The sequence below is a fragment of the Oryctolagus cuniculus genome, chromosome 17, assembly GCF_964237555.1.
Source record: "Oryctolagus cuniculus chromosome 17, mOryCun1.1, whole genome shotgun sequence".
Taxonomy (NCBI): Eukaryota; Metazoa; Chordata; class Mammalia; order Lagomorpha; family Leporidae; genus Oryctolagus; species Oryctolagus cuniculus.
Window position 1 is genome coordinate 23,230,764 of NC_091448.1, and position 16,671 is coordinate 23,247,434.

General features: G+C 42.8%; 1 protein-coding gene across 7 annotated transcripts in view; it reads left to right on the forward strand.

Annotated features, from left to right (window-relative positions):
- The first annotated feature begins 4,874 nt into the window (after positions 1-4,874).
- FBXO47 (F-box protein 47) overlaps positions 4,875-16,671 on the forward strand; it is a 32,521-nt gene continuing 20,724 nt past the window's right edge. For 3 of the 7 annotated variants that reach the window (XM_008271392.3, XM_051824900.2, XM_002719335.4), the window contains exons 1-4: positions 4,875-5,087; positions 8,862-9,068; positions 10,121-10,291; positions 15,696-15,772. In XM_008271392.3, the coding sequence (XP_008269614.3) occupies positions 8,888-9,068; positions 10,121-10,291; positions 15,696-15,772 (429 nt within the window). In that variant the 5' untranslated portion in view covers positions 4,875-5,087; positions 8,862-8,887. Of the gene's footprint in view, positions 9,069-10,120; positions 10,292-15,390; positions 15,416-15,695; positions 15,773-16,671 lie in introns of those variants that run through there. The other 4 variants (XM_051824902.2, XM_051824901.2, XM_070059999.1 and 1 more) reach the window with 3 other exon arrangements.

The following is a 16,671-nucleotide window of genomic DNA, read 5'->3' on the forward strand; positions in this document are numbered from 1 at the left end:
TCTGGCGGCAACCCTGCGCCATGAAGGGGAAGCGGCAGGTGGAGGCTGTGGAGCAAGACAGGAGGAGCTTGGGTTCCAGATGCTGTGCTGGTGCCACACCAGTGCTGACTGCTCATCTCTGGACTTCGTTCAGATGAGAAAAACTAGCTTCTGGTGTTAGCTTCATAGGTACTGTGATTGGAATTTCCTGTCTCTTGCCTATGCTAATTTTAAGTGATACTTTTTAAATTTTCATATGTGATTTATTAAACATATATTATAATCCAAATTTTGGGGCAGGCACGGTAGCATAGCAGGTAAAGCCACCACCTGCAGTGCTGGCATCCCATATGGGCATCAGTTCGAGTCCTGGCTGCTTCACTTCCAATCCAGCTCTCTGCTATGGCCTGGGAAAGCAGTAGAAGCTGGTCCAAGTGCTTGGGCTCCTGCACCCACGTGGGAGATCCAGAAGAAGCTCCTGGCTTCTGGCTTTACACCAGTACAGCCAGTGAACCAGCGGTCATCTGGGGAGTGAACAGTGGCTGGAAGACCTCTCTCTCTCTGCCTCTGCCTCTCTGTAACTCTGCCTTTCAAATAAATAAATAAATCTTCAAAAAAATCCGAGTTTTCCCTTATGCTTCTAAATTCCAATGAAAAATCTCAATATTCTGGTTTCTTTTTTTAAAGATTTATTTATTTACTTGAAAGGAAGAGTTACACAGAGAGGGAAGGAGAGGTGGAGAGGCAGAGAAAGAGAGAGATAAGTCTTCCATCCGCTGGTTCAGTCCCCAATTGGCTGCAATGGCCGGAGCTGCACTGATCCAAAGCCAGGAGCAAGAATATTCCTCCTGGCCGGCGCTGTGGCTCACTAGGCTAATCCTCCGCCTTGCGGCACCGGCACACCGGGTTCTAGTCCCGGTCGGGGTGCCGGATTCTGTCCCGGTTGACCCTCTTCCAGGCCAGCTCTTTGCTGTGGCCTGGGAGTGCAGTGGAGGATGGCCCAAGTGCTTGGGCCCTGCACCCCATGGGAGACCAGGAGGAAGCACCTGGCTCCTGGCTTGGGTTCGGTGCAGCGCGCTGGTCGCGGCAGCCATTGGAGGGTGAACCAATGGCAAAGGAAGACCTTTCTCTCTGTCTCTCTCCCACACTGTCCACTCTGCCTGACAAAAAAAAAAAAAAAAAAGGAGAAGATTCCTCCATGTCTCCCACATGGGTGCAAGGGCCCAAGGACTTGGGCCAACTTGTACTGCTTTTCCAGGCCACAGCAGAGAGCTGGATTGGAAGTGAAGGAGCCAGGACTCGAACTGGCGCCCATCTAGGATGCCAGCACTGCAGGTGGCAGCCTTACCCACTATGCCACAGCCCACAGCGCTGGCCCCTCAATATTCTTTAACAAATCTAATAAATGTTAACAACCACTTGAGCAATACTTAACCCTACTTATAAATCATACTTTCAAATATTTTAAGCTGCATTTATATATTTGTATATATAATCTTTTTATATTTTATTTTCTTATTGCAAAATATACTAAACAAAATTTATCACCTTAGTCATTTTTACATGGATAGTTCAATGGTATTAAAATACATTCATGGGGCTGGCACTGTGGTGCAGTAGGTTAATCCTGCACCTGCAGCACAGGCTTCCTATATGGGTGCCGGTTCTAGTCCTAGCTGCTCCATTTCTGACCCAGCTCCCTGCTATGGCCTGGGAAAGCAGTAGAAGATGGCCCAAATCCTTGGATCCCTGCACCCACATGGGAAACCCAGAAGAAGCTCTTGGCTCTTGGCTCCTAGCTTTGGATCCACCCAGCTCCATTGCAGCCATTTGGAGAGTGAACCAGCGGATGGAAGATGTTCCTCTTTGTCTCTCCCTCCCACTGTCTGTAACTCTGCCTCTCAAATAAGTAAATAAAATCTTTTAAAATAAAATAAAATACATTAATAATGGGGCCAGCTAACCTTCTGCCTAACACCAGCATCTCACATGAGCTCAGATGGGAGTCCCGGCTCCTCCACTTTTAATCCAGCTCCCTGCTAATGTGCCTGGGAACGCAGCCGCTGATGGCTCAAGTGCTTGGGCCCCTGCAACCCACATGGCAGACTCAGGTGGAGCTCCAGGCTCCTGGCTTCAGCCTGAGCTAGTCCCAACTGTTGCAGCCATTTGGTGAGTGAACCAGTGGATGGAAGATCTTTCTCTGCTTCTGCCTCTCAAATAATAAAAATATTTTTTAAAAAATGATAATATACAATATTGTAAAGAGAAAGAATGGAGGGGGAGGGGCTGACATTCCAGCGCAGAGGGTTAAGCCAAGGCCTGGGACACCAGCATTCCATATCAGGGTGTCTAGGACTGAGTTCCATCTCTGCTTCCTGCTAATGCACCTGTGAGGCAGTCAGGAGTACTGAATCTTTTTTTCTGTCAAGGACCATTTCTATGTTTATAACAATTCATGGGTCAAACAAAAGCATGAACTTAAAAATTAGCCTGGGGCCAGCGTTGGGGCTCTGTATCAGGTAAAGCCACTGTCTGCAACACAGGCATCCCATATGGGCACCAGTTTGTGTCCTGGCTGCTCCACTTCCTATCCAGCTTCCTGTTAATGCCCCCAGGAAAGCAGCAGAAGATGGCTCAAGTGCTTGGACCCCTGTCCCATGTTGAAGACCCAGAAGAAACTCCTGACTCCTGCCTGAGGTCTGGCCCAAACCTGGCCATTGTGGACATTTGGGGAGTAAACCAATGGATGGAAGATCTCTTTCTCTCCCTGTAAATCTTTCATATAAATAAATATATTTTTAAAATTAGTCTGCTATAGATGTATTGAATTTCTAGTTCTGCCTGGAGTTGCCTTGACAGGGCCAGACCAAATGATTTCTCATGCCTTATACAGCCTGCGGGCCAGACTGCCCCACCTCCGTGAGTAGATGATGGCTCCAGTGTTTGGGTTATTGCTACACATATGGGAGACACAGATGGAGTTCCTGGCTCCTGGCTTCAGTATGGCCCTGCCCTGGTTGTTGCAAACATTTGAAGAGTGAACCAGCAGAGGAAAAACCTCTCCCCACCCCACCTCTGCCCATCACCCTTCTATCACTCTGCCTTTCAAATAGATATTTTTTAAGGGGCTGGCACTATGGCATAGGGGGTAAAGCCACCGCCTGCAGTGTCAGCATCCCATATGGATGCCGGTTTGAGTCCTGGCTGCTCCACTTCCAATCCAGCTCTCTGCTGTGCCCTGGGAAGCAGTAGAAGATGGCCCAAGTCCTTGGGCTCCTGCACCCACGTGGGAGACCCAGAGAAGGCTCCTGGCTTCAGACTGGCACAGCTCCAGCCATTGCGGCCAATTGGGGAGTGAACTAGCAGATGGAAGACCTCTCTCTTTCTTTCTCTCTGCCTCTCCTCTCTTTGTGTAACTCTGACTTTCAAGTAAATAAATAAATCTTTTAAAAAATAAAGAAAAAGAAACCTTGGACTCATCATGATCTCCTTCCTTCTCCCCTCCTCCCATATTCAACCAATCAGCAAATTCAGTCACTTCTATCCCCAAAACATATCTCAAACCCATCTTTCCTGGGTCACCACCTTGGTCCTGCAAAAACATTCCAGCAATTTCACTTTCTACTCCCTCCAGCCTCATTCATTCCCCAAATAAGAGCTAGAACAATGTTTTATTAACATGAATCAGGTCATATCACTTTCTGCATAAAACCCTTCCAGGGCTTCCCCTGGCACTCTGAATAAAACCTAAATTCTTACCACTGAGAATTCTTGTATCCATCAGGCCATCCTGGCTCACTGCCTAAGGGCTGAGACCTTCTCAAGGACCTATAAAAAATGTTTGGGACGAGAAAAAAAAAAAAAAAAAAAAGAATTGGCTCCAAAAAGACACAAAGCCGAAACTGATACATGTAACTCAGCCTTTAGTAGTTGCGTTTTTTCAATTTGCTAAATATAAAAAGTTCCCCAAATGCAGGAGACTCTTTCCCATTTCTGCTTCTCCCCCAGCCCTGCTCCAGCAGACCAGATCCGTCTCTGTCAGTTCTCAAATGAGACGTCACCGCCTCAGAGGGACCTGGGTAACCAGTCCATCTAAAGCGGCTCCCCCTCCACACACACCTGCTGTTCCCTGCCGCCTCATTTCCTCTCCTCATCGCCCTTGCCATCTGTAGATCCTTCGTGTGTTTATCCTACCTTCCCCATTACACTACTAAACGCCATGAAGGCAAGAAACGTATGTGTCTTGTTCTGCGTTGTATCCTTAGGCCTACCCCAGTGCCTGGCCCAGCACAGGCTCCAACAGTTACTGAATGAATTAATGAGCGAATGAATGAAAGAGGGAATGAGAACCGAAGCTTGGGGGAGAGGGTTCTGCTAAGAAGACCTGCCTCGGACTCCAGCTTGGCAGGCTGGAGGCGTTTCTCTTCCTTGGATTCTAGGCAGACAAGCAGGTTTTAAAAGGAAATATTTGGAGGTTCCCCCTCCCATACACACACACACATAAAATTTCGATGAAAGCCATCGGGGTGAGGGTGCAGGGAATCAAACACTGACCCAAAACTAGGCAAAAGGGAAACGCCTGTGGGACTCGCCGGTTTGCACCCTCCCCGCCCCAAGACCGCCATGGCTCCAGTCCTTTCCTGTCCAGCTTGGAGCAGAGCGGCTGTCGCCCGGGTTCGGCCTCCCAAGGCCTCACCGCCATTAATCGCTCACGAGAAGCGGAGCACCATGGGAGCTGGGCTCCTGTTATTCATAAGGGGGCGGAGCCTCCTTCCGCCGGGGCTCCTGGGAGGAATCTAAGTTATCGCTGTGGAAGGAGAGCCCCACGGGACCGGGACCGCGTCTGTGCACGGCGGGGCGGGGCGGGGCGGGGCGGGGTCTCCCTCCCGCTGGGGATCTTGGGAGGATTCTGAAATCTGCTGGAGCCCGCGGGGGCGCCAGCCTGGAACGCCGCTCCGGAGTCGGCCCGAGGCAGAGGCTCTTCCCAGCGGGAAAACCCTGAGGACAGATTTTTTTCTTTTTAAACATTAAGTAATTTGAGGATGATGGGGAAATACGACTAAAGCCCATTTCCCGTGATTGTGTAGCCGGAAAACTCAAAATCTGTGGTAAAAAGTGGTTTTGTTCCCCCCTCCCCCGCCCGTACTTTCTTGTGGAGATAATTTCAGCTTTTCATGGACTGAAGCGAGTCAAAAATGCATCACCGGGCGCGGTGATTCTCCTGTTGGCCGATTTTCCTCATGGTCTCCGGCGTTTACCTCTTTGGAGATGTTTTGGCCTAATTCCGATCAGATGGGGTGGATCCCTTCAAAGCGTTGTGTTTTAAAACAAATCCCGCTGATTGTCGTTTGAGGGTTTTCGTGTTTTTTTTCCTGAAGGGGGAAAAAATGTTCACCTAATAGGGCGCTCAAAACCTGTCGCGCTCAAGTATGAGTGGAGTGGACCAGGGCTTTATTCTGGGCTGACTCCCACTCTCCAGCGGGGTGATAGGAAACCAGGAATAATACGGGATTTTCGGAAAAGGCTGCTTACCCCAGAGTGTCCCGGTTGAGGAAAATAAGAGATTGAAAGAGGAGACTCGGGTTTTAAAGAATTTTGGTTTTTTTTTTTTTTTTTTTTTTTTTTTTTAAGAACTCAGATCTGAGAGGTTTCCAAATAGGGATACCTCGTGGTTGACACACTCAGGGTCCCCCTTGAGTTCTGAGAAACCCATAGGCCCCTGCCCAGGCCCCCTTCCTGCAGATAAACAGGACAAAACAAGCCAGATTGGTGTTTTCTTATAATGGAAAAGTTCTAACATGCCTGTTGTGATGAGTTACAAACCTCATTGACTAAGTAAACTAGGATTTTTCTAGCTATTAGAGCATGTATACTTGCACAAGTATATTTATTGGCATGGAAAAAGAATTCATTGAATAAAGCAGATTTAAAAATAGTATCACTAAGGATCCCTCTGCTTTGTTAAGAAATAAATACATATTATATATTAAAATATATATAGGTATATATATGTAAAATTCTGGAATGATAGAAACTAAAACATAAGTGAATTTAATTTTTTGCATTTTTATTTAGTTGTGTTATGCCATGTTACTTGTGTAATAGTTTTTTTAAAATGTCCACTAATAATGTAAAAGTTATTTTAAGATGTCTGCTAATTTAAATATTCCCAGACTAATTTAAATGTTCATGGAATGCCAAAGCCCAGTGCTATGGTGTTGTTTAAAAGAAATTCAGATTCTGCTCCCCACCCACCAGGCACTCAATTTCTTTGTCATGTTTTCAGATGTATAACTCAAATAAATATAAGTTACTATGTAACCTTTTAAGATGGATAAGTAACAATGTGATTTTAGCAATTTTGTTTGGCAAGGGGAAAATGAATTTGGGTCAGATATTTTTGTAACTCTGATGAAACATAGTAATTGTTACTTTGGAAACAATGACATTAGAGCTGTAGTTATGCATTTATATAGGTATATATACCAAAAATACATTGTTTCCAGAACTGAAATGATAAAATGACAGTCACTGTGTATGATACAGAATGCATAATATATTTTAAGGAATTGTTTTTTATTGTGAGTAATCAGTGGTTTTTCATAAGCCACATTTAACAAGTTCTCTTTAGGAAATATTCTTCTTTATATATATATATATATATTTTTTTTTTTTGAAATAAATAGAGAGGTAGAGACAGAGAGAGGTCTTCATCCCTGGTTCACTCCCCAAATGGCTGCAAAAGCCAGAAGTGGGCCCATCCAGAACCAGCAGCTTCTTCCAGGTCTCCCACGTGGGTGTGCAGGGGCCCACGGACTTGGGCCATCCTCCTCTGCTTTTCCAGGAGCATTATCAGGGAGCTGGATCAGAAGTGGAGCAGCTGGGACTCAAACTGGTGCCCATATGGGATGCTGGCACCGCAGGACAGGGCTTTAACCCACTGTAACACATCGCTGCCCTTGGAAATGTTCCTCTTTAAAGTCAGGTTTTAGAGGCTGGTGCTGTGCGTAGCAGATGAAGCCTCCAATGGCCAAGGGTTCAAGTCCCCTCTAATACACCTGGGAAAAGCAGCCTTGCCCCTGCACCTATACAGGAGAGCCAGAAGAAGCTTATGGTTTGCAGCCATTTGGGGAATGATGGAAGATCTCTTTCTCTTCCTCTCTGACTTTCAAATAAATAAAATATATCTTTAAAAAAAAGACATGTTTTGCTCTTCCTAAGATTTACCAGTGATTATTATTAACATAAGATATAACAGAAGAATTATTATTCATCTATTTAGTTTATCAATTTGATAAAACTTTAATTCACTGCTTATTTGTATATACAGCACAAATTGGAAATAGTAATGCCACCAACTTAATCTGAGGTAGTAAATTTAAGTAGTTCTAGTCTCTATTTCTTCTTTCTTTCTTTTTTTTTAAGATGTATTTATTTGAAAGGCAGAATTATAGAGAGAGAGAAGAAGAGACAGAGATCTCCCATCTGCTGGTTCATTCCTTATATGGCCACAGCAGCTGGTGCTGGGCCAGGGCCAAACCAAAGCCAGGAGCCAGGAGCTTCATCTGGGTCCCAAGTACTTGGGCCATCCTCCACTGTTTTTCCAGTCGCATTAGCATGGAGCTGGATCAGTAGAGTAGCCAAGACAAGAAAACTGCATTCATATGGGATTCTGGAGTAGCTGGCAGCAGCTTAACATGCTGCACCATAATGCCAGGCACCCTCTTTATTTTTAATGTTTCTAATGAAAGAACCTGTCAATATTCTGTTTTAAAGAAATTTAAAATATCTCCACAAAATTTTAAGCTACATTAATACTTCTTTAAAAAATATAAATGTTGTAAAAGCAAATTAGTATTTAATATTGAATTTTTATGTTATATTGATTTTTTGTGTTAAATCATTTACTATTTTCCTCTTTTGCATTTATATTTTCTTTTTTTGTAAGATTTATTTATTTATTTGAAAGTCAGAATTACGCAGAGAGAGGAGAGGTAGAGAGAGAGAGAAAGAGATCTTCCATCTGATGTTTCACTCCCCAATTGGCCTCAAAGGGCCAGAATTGTGCCGATCCCAAGCCAGGAGCCAGGAGCTTCTTCCAAGTCTCTTACACTGGTGCAGGGGCCCAAGGACTTGGGCCATCTTCTACTGCTATCCCAGGCCATAGCAGAAAGCTGGAGCAGAAGAGGAGCAGCCGCGACTAGAACCAGCGCCAATATGGGATGCGGACGCTTCAGGCCAGGGCATTAACCCTCTGAGCCACAGCACCGGCCCTGCATTTATATTTTCTTAGAATATATCTCATCCAAATATAGGTTTCCTTTCCTACTAAAATTCACTCTATCCAGAATATTTGGTCAAGTAGTAAAAGATTTTAAATTTTTTCTTTTTATAAAAAAAGATTTTTTTATGTATTTGAAAGAGTTTCAGAGAGAGGGGAGAGAAAGAGAGGTCTTCCATCTACTGGTTCACTCCCCAGATGACTGCAATGCCAGGAGCCAAAAGATTATTTGGGGTCTCTCACATGGGTAGCAGCAGCCCAAACACTTGGCCCATCTTCCCCTGCTTTTCCCATGTCATTAGCAGGGAGCTAGATTGGAAGAAGAACAGCCAGAACACGAACCGGTACCCATTTGGGATGCTGGGTTCGTAGGCAGTGGCTTTACCCTCAGTGCCAGCCCCTTAAAATTTTTCAAATGATGGCAACGTGAGTAAATAGACTGTATTGATGGGAGCTCGGTGAACTGGGCATCATAGAAGAGTTTTTTAGATATGGAGAGGCAGTTATTACCCATCAAACTATTGACCTTTTCACTTAAAAAAAAAAAGACAATTCATTACTTTAATTTCCTTTCTGCTTTGTACTTTCTTTTTGTAAACAGGATAAATTCATGAGATAAGAACAAGGATGGCATCTAAGATAAATACTGGTTTCACTGTGATTCCCAGCCAGAAATATAGACGTAGCAATCGTCGTTCCAGCGACTTTTCCAACACTCTTGATTCAGAGGCTCAGCCCTTATCAACACTTGGAAGTTTTAAAGCCTTGCCGTTGGAAGTATTTCAAATAATTTTGAAATATTTGTCAGGTGAGGTTTGGGGCCTATGAGTAGGCTACACAAGATACTAGAATAATTTAATTTCCCCTGAGAACTAGTTTATCATCTTAGGCCCTGCTAAAATGTTAATAATGATACTTATGTTTTTTTAAGATTTCAACATTGTTAGATAAGGGGTCAATGAGAAAGCACAAAATTCAGACTGTTTAAAAGCATACTTCGAATCATAATGGCATGGTAACCTGATTGTTACATCTAACATTTCTAATTTATTAATAATTGGATGTAAAACAATATTCAGACTTTTTAGATTTTTACCTGCCTGGCTTATCATTGTTATTTTTTAACTTTTTTTAAAAATTTATTTATTTATTTGAAAGGCAGAGTTAGAGCAAGAGATATCTTCCATCCGCTGGTTCCCTCCCCAAATGGCTACAATGGCCATCCTGGTCTCTTACATGGATGGGAGAGTTCCAGGCACTCAGAACTTTTTCCACTCCCTTTCCAAGTGCATTAGCAGGGAACTGGAATGGAAGTGGAGCAGCTGGGATTCAAACCAACCCCTCAGGTATGCCAGCGTATCAGGCAGCAGCTTGATCTGTTATGCCACTATGCTGACCCACAGGCTTATCATTCTTAATGAATTAACTTATAAGATAATAAACTGGGGGCCAGCAATGGGGCACAGCCTGTAAAGCTGCCACCTCTAATGCTGGCATCCCAAATGGGCGCTGGTTCCTGTCCTAGCTGCTCCACTGCCAGTCCAGCTCCCTGCTGGTGACCTGGGAAAAGCAGTGGAAGGTGGCCTAAGTGCTTGGGCCCCTGCTACCAGTGTGGGAGACCTGCAAGATGCTCCTGGCTCCTGGCTTTGGCCTGGTCCATCGCTGGCTGTGTCAGCCATCTGGGGAGTGAACCAGTGGATGGAGGATCTGTCTCGCTCTCTCTCTGTCAAACTCTGCCTTTCAAATAAATAAGTAAATCTAAAAAAAAAAAAAAAAAAAAAAAAAAACCTGCTAACAGTGACATTCTTCTATTTAAACCATTCATAAATGTATATATGCATGTATCTGTTCTTTTGGTAGTGAAGGATATCAGCATGTTAAGTATGGTGTCCAAAACAGTGAGCCAGAACATTATTAATTACATCTCAACTTCATCAGGAAGCAAAAGACTTTTGCTACAGGACTTTCATACTCTTGAGCTACATGGCAGGAGACAGAACTTTGGTATCCTGGAGCACTACCGATCTCTAGGTAATTTACATAAAGAGAATTGCAAAAAGTAAAGAAGTGTGCCTAATTGAGAGGATATTATACAGTCCTGTAATGCTAGCAGGAAGTGAAATACTTCCTAAAATGTGCCCATTTCTATGATGGTGTTACTCTTCAGTGTGAGGACTTTCTCCTAACAGCCCCTTGCACTTTAAAAAAGAAAATACATTTCAATGCAAAGTCCTGTGATTTCATGTGAGTACAATGTCACCCATGCTTATTGACTAGGTGCTTTACCAGTTTTGGAAACATGTGCTTTAATTCCTGTGGATTCGATGAGTTTTATCTCCTTAGCACTTTTCCCTTCAACCATAATCTAGTCCTTAAAAAAAGGAGTGTAAACACATTATTATGGAGTATCATGTGCTCTCTTATCAGAAACTATGGTTTTCTTTTTTTAAGCACTGTGCAATTACTAATAAATCATTATGCTATAATTAAATTGACTTTATCAAAGGAAATTCTGTATAATCTTTCTTCCCTTGATATGTAATCATTTATATCTTTTACCCCATTCATTAATTTCATTCTCCCTAGAGCGCTGAAATAAAATTCTAATTTCAACTTGACTAATGATACCAACTTAATTATGAAACCACTTTATAATTAACCAAAGCATGGCAATAAAACCAAGAATCACAATGATGTTGGGATTAAATAAAGACCCAATAATAAGTTAAATATTTCCTTTTGGTGGCCCAAAAGTGCCAAATTGTGTTTTTGTTTTGTTTTGTTTTTTTTTTTTTTTTTTGCAGGCAGAGTAGACAGTGAGAGAGACAGAGAGAAAGGTCTTCCTTTGCCGTTGGTTCACCCTCCAATGGCCGCCGCGGCCGGTGTGCTGCGGCCTGCGCACCGCGCTGATCCGATGGCAGGAGCCAGGTACTTCTCCTGGTCTCCCATGGGGTGCAGGGCCCAAGGACTTGGGCCATCCTCCACTGTACTCCCTGGCCACAGCAGAGAGCTGGCCTGGAAGAGGGGCAACCGGGACAGAATCCGGTGCCCCGACCGGGACTAGAACCTGGTGTGCCGGCGCCGCTAGGCGGAGGATTAGCCTATTGAGCCGCGGCGCCGACCTTTTTTTTTTTTTTTTTTTGACAGGTAGAGTTAGACAATGAGAGACAGAGAGAAAGGTCATCCTTTCATTGGTTCACTCCCCAAATGGCTGCTACAACTGGCGCTGCGCTGATCCAAAGCCAGGAGCCAGGTGCTTCTTCCTAGTCTCCCATGTGGGTGCAGGGGCCCAAGCACTTGGGCCATCCTCCACTGCCTTCCTGGGCCACAGCAGAGAGCTGGCCTGGAAGAGGAGCAACCGGGACAGAATCTGGCGCCCATATGGGATGCTGGTGCCGCAGGCGGAGAATTAACCAAGTGAGCCGCGGCGCCAGCCCCAAAGATGCCTAGTTTTGAGATAATAAAATAGGACTATGTAAATATTCAACTTCGGCAAAGTATATTTGAAAAGTATATTTAGGGGGCTGGTGCCATGGCGTAGAGGATAAAGCCTCCTCCTGCAATGCCAGCATCCCATATGAGCGCCAGCTCAAGTCCCGGCTGCTCCATTTCCAATTCAGCTCTCTGCTGTGGCCTGGGAAAGCAGTAGAAGATGGCCCAAGTCCATGAGAGACCCAGAAGAAGCTCCTGGCTCCTAGCTTCGATTGGTACAGCTCCAGCCATCGTGGCCATCTGGGGAGTGAACCAGTGGATGGAAGACCTCTCTATCTCTCTGCCTCTGCCTCTCTGTAACTCTGCCTTTCAAAAAAAAAAAAAAGTACATTTAATAAGACCAAGTGAGATATATGTGTTTAATTTCTGTTAATGGTTTCAATATTTATGACTGGGTTAATAAAGCCTGTAACAAAATACTTTTTGCTACTTCTCATTGAAAATATCTTTTTTCAAGCATTGTTAGTTGCAGGGGAAGTGGTACTTGGGTAATAGGAGGTACTTCAAACACTTCCAGGAAATATCTTTATTATTAAGATATATTTATTTATTTGAAAGGCAGAGTAACAGAGAAGGAAAGAGACAGAGATCTTTCATCTGCTCGTTCACTCCCCAAATGACTACAACAGTGGGGGCTAGTCCACACTGAAGCTAAGAGCTATGAACTCCTTCAGAATCTCCCACTTGGGTAGCAGGAGCACAAGCACTTGAGCCATATTCTGCTGCTTTCCCAGGTGCATTGGCAGGAAGCTAGATCAGAAGCAGAGCAGCCAGGCCTAGAACCAATTGCTCCCATATGGGATGTCAGTGTCACAAGTGGCAGCTTACTGTATGTACCACAATGCTAGCCCCTATTTTTTTTTTAAGATTTATTTCTTTATTTGAAAGGTAGAGTGATGGGATGGAGGGAGCGGGGAGGTATCTTCCATCTATCTCATTCATTCCTCAAATGCCTAAAACTGTTGGGCCTAGACCAAGCCAAAGCCAGAGACCAGGAACTCTAACAGTCTCCCATATGAGTGGCAGGGATTCAAGTACTTGGGCCATCATCATCTACTGCTTTCCCAGGTGCATTATCAGGAAACTAGATCAGAAGCAGAGCAGCCAAGACTCAAACTGGCACTCTGATATGGGATGTTAGGGTTACAAAGGTGGCAGCTCAATCTGCCACACAACTTTACCTTTTAATTCTGTGTTTGATGAATGTTTTGGAGAACTCATAAAGCTTATCCTTTGTTTTTTTTTTTTTAATTTTTAAAAAATATTTATTTTATTTATTTGAAAGAGTTACAGAGAGGGAGAGATCCTTTTTTTTTTTTTTTTTTAAGATTTATTTATTTGAAAGTCAGAGTTACACAGAGAGAGGAGAGGCAGAGAGAGAGAGAAAGAGAGGTCTTCCATCTGATGGTTCACTCCCCAGTTGGCCACAACGGTTGGAGCTGTGCCAATCTGAAGCCAGGAGCCAGGAGCTTCTTCTGGGTCTCCCACGTGGGTGCAGGGACCCAAGGAGTTAGACCATCTTCTACTGCTTTCCCAGGCCATAGCAGAGAGCTGGATCGGAAGTGAAGCAACCGGGTCTCGAATCTGCGCCACAGCGCAGGCCCCAAGAGAGGGAGAGATCTATCCACTGGTTCACTCCCCAAATGATCACAATACCAGGGCTGAGCCATGCAGGATTCAGGAGCCAGGAGCTTCATCAGAGTCTCCCATGTGGATTGCAGGGCCCCAAGTACTTGGGCCTTCTTCCACTGCTTTTCCCAGGCCATGATCAGGGAGATGGATAGGAAATGGAGCAGCCTGTATTTGAACTGGTACCCCATGGGTGTTGTAGGTGTTGCAGGCGTTGCAGGCAGCAGCTTTACCCCTCTAAGCCACAACTCTGGCCCCTATTCTTTGGTTTTGATCTGAAAGAATTTCTTTCTCCTTGACTAAGTTTCAGTTGCTTAAACAAACAAAAAAGCATTAAGACAATTATATGGATCGTTTAGTTAAAAAGTAAAAATACCAATCTTAATAGCCAGCTTTTAAAAATGGTTTTATTCCAGGCCGGTGCCGCAGCTCACTAGGCTAATCCTCCGCCTTGCGGCGCCGGCACACCGGGTTCTAGTCCCGGTCTGGGCGCCGGATTCTGTCCCGGTTGCCCCTCTTCCAGGCCAGCTCTCTGCTGTGGCCAGGGAGTGCAGTGGAGGATGGCCCAAGTCCTTGGGCCCTGCACCCCATGGGAGACCAGGAGGGGCACCTGGCTCCTGCCATCGGATCAGCACGGTGCGCCAGCCGTGGCGGCCATTGGAGGGTGAACCAACGGCAAAGGAAGACCTTTCTCTCTCTGTCTCTCTCTCTCTCTCACTGTCCACACTGCCTGTCAAAAAAAAAAAAAAAAAAAAAAAAGGTTTTATTCGTGTAATGATTGCAGCTTTCCATTTAATTTTGATGCAGACACCTGGTTTATGTCTAATTCTTTAGGTAAATGTTTGATGGTAAGTACGTTTTCTCATGTTGCCATTCCTATCGGATCTTTTCTTGTTTTCAGACATTAAAATAACATTTTCAGAATCCTGCACTTTAGAGATTATAAATTTTAATTTGCTTCTTCATACAAAGCAGAGCAGATGGGCAGTGTGGAAAGAACATTACATCTGATTCTATTTTAGTGGGGAGAACTTAAAGAAGTTGGTCTCTAAAGGGTACAGCAGAGCACCTGTGTGGGAAAAAAAGTAAATCAACCAGTATTGGGTTTTATGGTAAATTGTAATCCTTAAAAATAGGAGTTTTACATTAGAAAGGCAACCAACATGCAATTATAATTCCCCAGCTATTATATGTGGACTAGATGCCGAAATATGAAGGGAAAAAAAAAGTTCAGCCTAAAAACCAAACACTGAAAATGTCTTTTATATACAAAAATAAGGAAAGTTTATGTTTAAAACTCAATTCTGGTCATATGTTTCCCAAACATAGCCATTTCTAAAAATAAATTAGATTCCCATAGATTCTTCAGAATTATATAAAGTAGATATTATATTATATAAAAAGTAAATGCAAAGAAGTTGAAAACTGAAGAAAGTCATGAAATGCAGGCATATATTTCTCTACTATGTATCTTATTTTTAGTTTGAGGACATCTGTCCCGATAGGAATTCTAACAGTGCATTGCCATTTTAGGAAAAACAGAACACTTAGAAGAAATAAATCATATACTTCCTGTCACTGTGGTTCAAGTCACATATCTCACTGAGAACTGAGGTGCTTTTTTTCTTTTTAAAATGTCTGAACACAAAATCCTGTACATTCTTAACGTGCAAACCCCATAAAAGGATATCTTTCAAGGAAGAAATAGGTATTTCATCCAAACTATATACCCTCTGTGAGCAAAGATGACTTCTACCCTCTGAAATTTTAAGTACTAAGATTTCAATTATTTTGTATTTGGAGAAAGGAATATCAACCTCTTTTCCCAGTCTTTCTATGCCTTACATTAACAACTCATAAAGCATTTTCCTTTGTGGCCATGAGGTTAATTTCAAGAGATATTGCAATATATTTTCTAGGAAATAAAGACAAAGTTTCCCTAATGTATAATTATATCTTATTATTATATCTTTTTAAGTCTAAATAATTTTCTGTAGCATCAATTTGGTATCCTGGAGCACTACCGATCTCTAGGTAATTTACATAAAGAGAATTGCAAAAAGTAAAGAAGTGTGCCTAATTGAGAGGATAACAATGTTATCCCAAGGCCTCTTAGACAGAAATCAGAATCACTTAGAGAACTCCATATAATTATTTAATACCCTTTCTCCCAAACTTTCTGGTACAAATCATATCAACTCATAGTCCACTGTGGTAAACCATACCTGACTTTCAAGAAGCATTGTGTTGGGGTCTATTGATATTCTTAAATTAATTACATTGTCATTTTTCTTTCCCACCTCTACCTTTTCAGGTCTACTGTTTAAAAGATGTACGTTGCTGTTACCTACCAAGGAAAGACTAAAGTACATTCACAAGATACTCACGGAAGTAAGATAGTTCTGAATTAGTTCACATTCTTGATTGCCTGTAAAGACATTTTATTATTGTTTTAAATTTTATTTAATTAGTAGATTTTCATGAATTAGCACTAAAGAATTTGTTAATGGTAATCTAATACTTTGCCAAGTACTCAGAGATTAAAAAACACTTAGGTAGTATAGTATGGTAGTCCCCACCCCCCATCCATTCTTTGAGTTACCCACTGTCATCCACAGACCAAAAATATAAAATGAAAATCTCAGAAGTTAACAATTCCTAAGATTTAAATTACATACCAGTCAGAGTAGTGTGGAGAAATCTCTTGCCATTGTATCCCACCCCACCAAGGATGTGAAGCAGCCCTTTGTCCAAGGTGTCCTCTCTGTATGTGCTGCCTGCCCGTTAGTCACTCAGTGGCTAGGTTCTCTGCGTTATCAGATCCATTTTTTGGTGTCACAGTGCTTATGTTCAAGTAACTCTTATTTTATTTAGTAATGGCCTCAAAGCACAAGAGTAGTGATGCTGACAATTGTATTACCGATATATTATTATAATTGTTCTATTTATTATTATTGCTAATATCTTACATTGCCTAATTGAAAATTAAACTTTAACATAATAGATAGTATGTACAGAAAAAACATAGTACAGTATGAAGTATTTTTAACTCCCATAGGAATCTGAGATTTTAGGGTGATGATGTGGATATTTTATTAAAATTAAATAATTTCTGAATGTTAACATACTACTTAAATATTCCAAAATATAGAAATATATATATATATATTTAAAGTTTTTTTTATTTGTTATTTGTCAGAGTTGCAGAGAGTGAGCGTGAGAGAGAGATCTTCCATCCACTGGTTCACTACTTAGATGGCTACAATGGCCAGGGCTGGGCTAGGCTGAAG